The sequence below is a fragment of the Chaetura pelagica genome, unplaced genomic scaffold (assembly GCF_000747805.2).
Source record: "Chaetura pelagica isolate M959 unplaced genomic scaffold, ChaPel_1.0 scaffold325, whole genome shotgun sequence".
Lineage (NCBI taxonomy): Eukaryota > Metazoa > Chordata > Aves > Apodiformes > Apodidae > Chaetura > Chaetura pelagica.
Genome location: NW_009953307.1, coordinates 38,324 through 47,153, shown reverse-complemented (window position 1 = coordinate 47,153; position 8,830 = coordinate 38,324). Strand labels below are relative to the sequence as shown.

Here is an 8,830-nt window from a genome sequence, read left to right as displayed (position 1 = left end):
CAAGGAGTCCAGCCAGGCTGGGCCATGTCACAGCATTCCCTCCTGTCCATGTGAACAGAGGGAAGGAGGTGGCCTGCCAGGATGGGGGGGTGGCATAGTGGTGTCCCCTGTCCCACATCCTCTCTGCCTGCAGGATGACAAGGAGTACGTGGGTTTTGCCACGCTGCCCAGCCAGGTCCATCGGAAGTCAGTGAAGAAGGGCTTTGACTTCACCCTCATGGTAGCAGGTATGGAGGGGCTGAGCCTGGCAGTGGGGATGCTGACCCAGCTCAGGATCCCAAAATTCATGGAGCAGGGTGGGGCACCAGGTATCTTCCTTCACCCTTGTCCTCCTGTCCCAGGGGAATCCGGGCTAGGCAAGTCAACCCTGGTCAACAGCCTCTTCCTGACAGACATGTACAGAGACCGCAAGCTGCTGAACGCTGAAGGTGAGAGGGGACAGTCCCAGGGTGTTCTGGGTGTCCCAGGGTGGCTGGCAGAGTTCTGTGCCCCTCCTGGAGTGCTGCAGCGCCTCTCGCTGCCCAGCTGGGCACCTTGGGCTCTCTGAATCTGCTTGTGGTGCTGTGCCAGCTGCCTTCCTGTGCTGGGGACTGCTCCAAGGCAGCAGACCCCTCCACTGCTTGGCACAGGAACCCCCCACAGGGACTTTGTCCCTGCTGGGAAAACAAGCCTCAGCTTGCTGGGGACCAGCTGAAGCCACAGCAAATCCAGGGGGGCTGCACACAGTTGGGATCCAGGGCACGGGGCTGAGTCAGCTGCCACCAGTTTTGGAACTAACATTGCACAAGCTTGCCCAAATCATCAGGAGTTCAAGGCAGTTGATTGATTTGTTTTGAGGTGGTTGTTTGATTTGTTTCCGTTGCTCAGAGCAGAAGCCAAAATGCCTGTGGCCACACGCACGTGACGCAGTGGGAGCATCTTTGGGAACATGGGGCCAGGGAGGGATCCTGGGGGTGAAGGGGAACGTGCAGTACCAGACCCTTGGGGTCACATGTGGGGGTTCATGGATCTGCAGCTGCTCCCACAGTGATGCCTGGCTCCAGCAGACCCCTGTGTTGCTGAAATCAGCCTGCAACAGTCACTGAGGGAGAGGTGCACATCTATGTTGTGATGCAGGAGGCTGTGGCACAGAGCATCGTAGTGCTGGACCTGGTGCCTGTGTGGGCTGATCCTGCAAAGCCCCACCCCAGCCCCCCAGGGGCTGCAGCATCTCCCTGTGTCACCCCCATTGTCTCTCATCCGGGGTGTCCCCTGCTGCCTCTGTCTCCTGCTGCTGCAGAGCGCATCACGCAGACAGTGGAGATCACCAAGCATGTGGTGGACATTGAGGAGAAGGGTGTCAAGCTGCGCCTGACCATCGTGGACACACCTGGCTTTGGTGACGCCGTGAACAACACCGAGTGGTGCGTCCCATGGGGGGGTGGAAGCCAGGGCTCCTGGGGCTGGCCAGAGCCAGCAGCTCCTCAGGGGAGATGCTGAGCCATGGGAAGTGTTGAGCTGGAAATCCAAGGAAAGACTTGGGTCTTGGAGGACACTGATGTCACCTCTTTGTCCCTTCAGCTGGAAGCCAGTGGCTGACTACATCGACCAGCAGTTTGAACAGTATTTCCGTGATGAAAGCGGCCTCAACCGGAAAAACATCCAGGACAACCGCGTCCACTGCTGCATCTACTTCATCTCACCCTTCGGCCATGGGTACAGGCAGCCCCTACCTGTGCAGCTGGGATGAGAGGTGCTGGGGAAGGGGCTCAGTGGGATGGTGTTCACTGGGCCCCCCTACAGGCTCCGGCCCCTGGATGTGGAGTTCATGAGAGCCCTGCACCAGCGGGTGAACATCGTGCCTGTGCTTGCCAAGGCTGACACCCTGACCCCTGCTGAGGTGGAGCGTATGAAGAATAAGGTACAGTGATATCAGCCCAGCCTTGAGCCACCCCAGCAGGTCCCTGGGGAGGGGGTGCCCCTGGGGCTGGTGTTCTCTATTGGCTGGGAGGGTTGGGGAGGCAGGTCTCTCCATCCCCTGCCTGGATTTCGCCGTGGAGCATCCTCCATGTTCAAAGCACTGGAGGGGATCACATTGTCCACACAGGCACCAAGGACACATCTCCCTTGGGCTGAGCTGGGGTCTGGAAGGGTCTGGGGTGGGGGGAGTATCCATGACATCTAGTCTTGGGGGACACGCTTTTGTGGGAGGGGACACAGGGGGACACTGGCACTGTGTGGCACTTCCCATCCCATTTCTGAGGGCCAGAGTCCTCCCTTCAGCATGGCTGTCTGCCTTCAGATCCGAGAGGAGATCGACCAGTACGGCATCCGCATCTACCAGTTTCCAGAGTGTGACTCGGATGAAGATGAGGAGTTCAAACTGCAGGACCAGGCACTGAAGGTGGGTCTGGTACCTCCAGCACCATCCCTGGGGGAGCAGAGCCCCATGACCAGACACATCATCCTGGGGTACCCTTAGGATTCTGGGGACCATGCAAGCTCTCCTGCAGCCCCAGTGTGGTGGTGTTGGTACCATGTCACCAAGACCCCACAGGTGCCATCTGCAGCTTGGGGACTGGTGTGGAGAAACCCAAGCCATGACTGTTGCCGTCCCCCCAGATGGGGGCTGTACAAGGTCAAGGAGATGCATATAGGCCGTGGTGGACAGGAACAAGCCCTGCTAAGCCCTGCCATCCTCTTGCAGGAGAGCATCCCCTTCGCTGTCATCGGCAGCAACATGATCGTGGAGGCCAAAGGCCGGCGTGTCCGTGGGCGCCTCTACCCCTGGGGCATTGTAGAAGGTAATGTTGGGCTGTGTCCCTGCATCCTTCTGGCCTTTCAGGGGTATCATGTGCCCCATTTCCGTGTTGCTCTGCCTTGGGGGAGTTTGGGAGAATGTGGGGGGCTAGCTGTGGCCTCCTGACCTCGGGCTCCCCCACAGTGGAGAACCCGTCCCACTGTGACTTTGTGAAGCTGCGGACGATGCTGGTGAGGACCCACATGCAGGACCTCAAGGACGTGACTCGGGAAACCCACTACGAGAACTACCGCACGCAGTGCATCCAGAGCATGACCCGCATGGTGGTGAAAGAGAGGAACCGCAAGTAAGGGGCTGGGAGGGGCTGCCAGGCTGGGGGGTGTGGGGAGGCATTTTCTCTCTTTGGGGTGACCCCAGCCCATGGTGAGTGGTCATCTTGGGGGACTGGAGTTGTGTGTGGGTCCATGCGGGCCAGGCAAGGGAACCTGTGATATGGTTGGGTTCCTGTGCCACTGAGCTAGGACTAGCTTGGGGGGCGAGGCTTTGGTAGCAAGGGGGACCCTGTGTCCCCCTGGGGATGGATGTATCTCAGGGGGATGCTGCAACAGTGAGGAGAACCCTGTGTCCCCCCTGGGCTAGGGGTGGAGGGTGAGTGAGGAGTGGGATGCTGCAGCAGTGAGGTGGACCCTGCATCCCTGCAGGTTTGGGGGCTGCAGCAGGAGCCAGGTGAGCAGCCAGTGCTGCTGCTTTCCTGCCAGTACCCTGTCATCCCCCTCAGCACCCCCAAAGGTGCTGGGGGAAGCCCCCTGGTGGGGGCTGGAGCGCTGCGAGGGGGTGGGGAGAGGGCCCTGGTGGTGACTCTAGGTGCCTCTAAGCTGGTGTCTCCATGTGTGTTGCTGGAGCAGGCGGCATCCCTCCCCGCTCAGGCTCTGCTGCACCGACTGCTCTGCTGACTGAGCCAGGCTGGCCAGGCAGGGCTTGGCCAAGATCTCCAGCCCTGCCCATCACCCTGCCCCATATAAAAATATTTGTTGGTATCCAACCCTGTCTCAGTCCTTCTGTGCCTGTGCAAGGGCCAGGCAACTGCTCTGAGCCAGAGCCAGCCCTGTGGCCACCTGCCCTCACAAGTTGCCCTCAGGGTGCTGGGAGAACTTAGTGTGCTGGTTGACCGTCAGCCAGCTCACCCCAGTGAGGTGGGGCTGGGCGGATGTGCCACCATTTGGTATCATCTAGCTTCTCCCAGCCAAGGTCTGGCCATGTGCAGGACTGCAGAGCAGACACCCCCATTGCACTGCCCTCCCCTGAGAATGTGATTTTGGGGTGCAGAAGGCAGTGGCAGACAGTCTTCCCTGAGCTGGTGAAGCTGCTTGTCCCGTTGCCCTGCTCAAGCCTTGTCTTGCTGCTAGGGATGGAAGGAGCTCGATGGGCTTCCCCCAGGTCCTCCCACAGTGAGAAGCCATGAAAACAGGCAGCAACTTCCAAAGTGTTGCTCAAAATGCAGCCAAAAGCCATCCCCTGACATGGCATGCTGGCACAGCCCCCCCAGCACTGCAGATCACCCAGGGCAGGGGGACCCAGCCCACTATGGAACATCATGGTGACCAACAATAGGACATGAGGGAATGGTTGGAAGATGTTCAGGGGAGGTTTAGGTTGGATATTAGGGAGAGATTCTTCACCCAGAGGGTGGTGGAGCACTGGAATAGGCTCCCCAGGGAAGCAGGCATGGCACCAAGCCTGACAGTAATAAAGAAGACTTCAGACAACGCCCTCAAGGACATGGTGTGAACTTTGGGATTGTTCTCTTCCGGGGCGGGAGTTGGATTGGGTGATCCAGGCTGTCCAGGGAGGTGGATGAGTCACCCTCCCTGGAGATATCTACAAAGAAAAATGTGGTGCCAGGGAACAGGGTTTAGTGGTTGATGTCACAGAGTTACGGTAGTGGTTGGACTTGATGACCTTGGAACTCTTTTCCAACCATAGTGATACATGCGGAGGCGCTTCAGTGGAATGTGACTGGCACATGGTGGCATGTGTGACCCCCGTCAGTCACAGCTGTGCTGTCCCAGCCATGTTGTCACCAGCTGCATATGGCAACCACAGCTCTCCTGACTGTGTCCCTCTCTGTTGCTGTTGGGGTGGCCGAAGCCATTGATTGGGCTGGGTCCTGCATGGTGGGATGGTCCCAGGGGGTGCCTGCAGGGTTGTGCACAAACAGGAGCTGATGCTTGGGATGAGGGGTGCCGATCATCCCTGGAGGTGGCCAGACAGCAGGGGTCCTTGGGATCCCATCTTGCCATGGGGCTGTGGGGGAGGAAGGAGATGCCAAGCTCAAGGTGTTTTTCATGCAGCAGTGAAAATACTGGAGGAGGAGAACCTGGCCCCAGCTCAAAGCACCCAGCAGGGTGCTTCCCAAAATGGGCAAGTGTGGAGAAAGCCAGGCAAGACTCGGTGTCCTCGGGGGGTCCCTGGCACCCCTTGTTGTGATGGTGCCTGGCTTCCCCCAGACTGGTGTGTGGCAGGTCAGGGGTTGCTGGGGCTTGGGGGGGATGCTTGGAGCTGCTTGTATCCCTTCTGCCTGGAGCAGCGTGACACTTGCCAGGGGGCTGAGGGGCTGTGCAGGTGGTTTCTGGGTACCTGCAAGGTTTGAGGTCTCCAAGGCTGCAGCACACATGGGGGGCTATGTCCCCCAGAGGGGCCAGTGGGACTGTGGCAGGATCCTCACCTCCTCCCTCTGCCTGCAGCAAGCTGACACGGGAGAGTGGGACAGATTTCCCCATCCCTGTCATCCCTCCAGTGCCGGATGCAGAGACAGAGAAGCTCATTCGGGAGAAGGACGAGGAGGTAAGCGTGGGAGAGGCCTGAGCCCCCTGGCCACCCCGCAGTGCCACTGGTGGCACAGGCATGGGGAGCCACCCTCCTCATGGGTACTGCTCCTCAGGCCAGGGTAAGGGAGGTATTGGGGGGGGGCATCAGAGGGTTCAGGCACCCCAGCCCCCAGCTTTTGGTGTTCCCAACCTGCTTGGGATGCTTGACCCAAATATGTTTGCAAGAGATCTGGGGCTGGGGGAAGACAACATGACAAGATGACCTCTGCTCTGCTCCCTTCCAGCTGCGCCGGATGCAGGAGATGCTGCAGAAGATCCAGAAGCAGATGAAGGACTCGCACTAGCCCTCTTATCCTCTTCCTCGACCCTCTCCCCAGATCAGAAATGTTTACATCATGCTCCATCCTGGCCCCACTGCGAGACCCGGTACCAACACCACACCCACCACCTTAAGCTGCTGCAGTATCGCCTTATCCCATGGGCCAGTGCCCATCCCATGGAGACAGTGAGGGGACAGGGCACCTGGCCTGGGGGTCCCCTGTCGCAGCTGGATTACTGCCCTGGCCTCACCCGAGCATGGGGACAGCTTTGTCCCACAAGCTTTGGCTTCCCCCCCAGCTCTGGGGAGGGTCACCAGCCTGCTCCCTGCACAGTGTCCTTTGTCCCCATGTCACCTTGGGCTGCATGCTTACAGCCTTTATGCTCAGCTTGGCCCTCACTTAAGGGAAGAGGAAAAAGAGACAGAGGGTCCCAGCACCCCCAAGCCCCCAGCTGCTCTTCTGTGAGGCATAGGGTTGCTCTCCCCTGGCCTTGGCTGCAGAGGGGCACAGCAGCTCCTGTGGCCATACATGTCCAAGGGGATAGAGGGGCACGTGCCACCCCAGACAGGGGGCAGCCAGCACTGGGGCCCTGAGCTGCCTCCATGCCAGAACCAGCACAAGGAGGGACTGGGACTTGGGGGTGTCCAGCCCTGTGTCCTCAACAGGGACCTTGTCTCCACCTAGTGTCACCCCTTGTCCCCAGGTGGTGGGGGAGGCCACGGCGTGGGGAGCATTGGGGAGCCACAGTCCAGAGAAAAATCCCTTAAACCCCAAATTAGAGGCGGGGTCCCAAGCCTCTCCCCCCTTCCTCTTGTCCCTGTAGAGAGCAATAACCACTGTCCTGCACCTGCAATGCTTCCTGTGACAGCAGCATCATCCCGTATCAGGCCCTGGTGCCACTTGCCCCTGTGTATCCCCAGGATGTCCCTGTCCCTGTTGCTTCCTGGCAGAGCATCACTGTGTGTCCCCCAATAATGTCCCCATTGATGCTGCTTCACAGCAAAGCACTGCTGCATGTCCCCATGTTCCCCTGTGATTGCCCCATGGGTGAAGAGCACTGCAGTGTGTGCCCATACATGTTGCTTTCCTGTGGAGTACTACATCATGTCCCCCCAGGATGTCCCCATCCCTATTGCTGCACTATGTTATGTCCCTATGTCCTCTCTAGGATGTCCTAATCTATGTTGCTTCCCAGCAAAGCACCACTGCATGATACTGGGATCAGCCCATGCCTGTACCTCTCAGCCAGTGGCCACAGGGCATGCCTGGGGAGATGGACACAGACCCCTCCAGCTCCCTGCTCCCCCCTGGGTACAGGGAAAGACAAAGGGGGATGGTGAGACAGCAAGATGGAGGCATAACTGGGAGCACTGGGATCATTGGGAGCACTGGGATCACTGGGAGCATTGGAATCACTGAGGGCTTGCTGGCACAGGGACATGTCCCCTCCCTGGCAGGACCAGGCAATCCAGGGTCTTCCAGGGTTCTGGGGGCTTGCTGAGGCTGATGTGGGCTACGTCTGGCTGAGGTACAGGGTGGGTGCTGAAGGTTGCTGGGGCTGTGTCTGGCATGTGCCACCCACATCGCTGGGCCAGCGGGAGGGCCCTTTGCCCACCATGGGCAAGGCCCCTCCCCCCCCAGGCAAGGCCCTGCAGGCTGGATTAGTGTGTTCCTTTTTTTAATGTTGCTATTTTCTTACAGAAGTACCTACCTTTGCATGATAGGCAGAGAGGCATTTATTAAAGCATAAGTAGACTCTAGGTTTATAAATTCTTATAGAGTTAGTGGAAATATTTTTATCCCTCCACAACGTTCTCAATAAATAATGGCTGACCTGGCTTGTCTGCAGCCCCTGGCTTGTCACTTCTGCACGTGGTGGGCACCCACGTCCCCAAGCAGAGGAGGGTGGGGACTGAGAGTGGCTGACCCAGTGGAGTGGCCTCTTGGTTCTGGCTCCTGTTTCCCTGGCAAAGGCTCAACATGGATATTGGGAGATTTGTGCTGCACCCAGCAGGGCATCCAGCTTGGGGTGGGGTGGAAGAAGCCCTGAGGCCTCAGCTCCAGGGAGGAGGGGGGATGCAAGCATGAAATTCCCCCTGCCTGCTGCTGGCTCGTCCCCCTCTCAGGAGCTGCCTTGAAGTCCCATGTCCCCAGGTGATGGGGCTGTGCTGGGAACTTAGGGGGCAAAACAGGGAGCCTGGGCTGGGGGACTGAACAGCCCTCCACATGCTACCCCTGGGCATCCTCGTGCCCCCCATGAGAGTGTGACACAGCAGGGCCACCCCTGCCTGCACCACTGCCCAGCTCCTCCAGTGTGGCTCCACCAGGAGCTGTCAGGGTCAAGATGCAGGAGGGATGGGAAGGGTGGCACCAGGATGGAAGAGCTGTGTCTCTACCTATCTCCAGTGGGCATTGTCTCCCTGCTCCCCGTTGTCACCCCTGCACCCAATTATCCCTCCCTGCACCCTGCTATCCTGTCCTGCATTCCCTATACTGCCCTGTCCCCCACTTCTCCAACCCCTTCCATGCTCCACCCAGTGCTGTCAGACTCATGCAATGCAGTACAGGGTGGAGGGACCAATGGCTGTGCCCCCAAATCTGTGACCCAGCAGATCCCCAGCCCTCAGCCAGGGCCAGTGTTGGGGGGGTCCTGGGTCCCTGACATGACACCCAGCAGCAGCCATTGTATGCATGCCACCTGTGTTCCCCCCACCGTGCAGGGCTGGGCGGAGGGGGTGCTGGGGGAAGCAGCCCTGAGCCCTCAGAGCCCCTCACCACATCCCCCTGCCATGGGCACCCATGTCTCTGATGCCTTCATCACCCTGAGCATCCTCGCCCGGCCCCACCTGCACCCTTGACACTTTCCTGACAGCCCCTGTGCCAGGGGCTTGTTCTGCTGCCTCTCCTGCTTGGGGGTGTTCCTGGCTTTCCCTGAGGGGGTG

General features: G+C 59.3%; 1 protein-coding gene across 1 annotated transcript in view; it reads left to right on the top strand.

Annotated features, from left to right (window-relative positions):
* Positions 1-5,912, top strand: part of LOC104389108 (septin-5-like) — an 8,482-nt gene extending 2,570 nt beyond the window's left edge. Inside the window, exons 3-12 of the mRNA XM_009998062.1 lie at positions 134-227; positions 342-428; positions 1,280-1,403; positions 1,561-1,695; positions 1,783-1,900; positions 2,282-2,383; positions 2,687-2,783; positions 2,924-3,086; positions 5,485-5,584; positions 5,853-5,912. Coding sequence (XP_009996364.1) covers positions 134-227; positions 342-428; positions 1,280-1,403; positions 1,561-1,695; positions 1,783-1,900; positions 2,282-2,383; positions 2,687-2,783; positions 2,924-3,086; positions 5,485-5,584; positions 5,853-5,912 — 1,080 coding nt within the window. The remainder of the gene's footprint in view (positions 1-133; positions 228-341; positions 429-1,279; positions 1,404-1,560; positions 1,696-1,782; positions 1,901-2,281; positions 2,384-2,686; positions 2,784-2,923; positions 3,087-5,484; positions 5,585-5,852) is intronic.
* Positions 5,913-8,830: the final 2,918 nt, after the last annotated feature.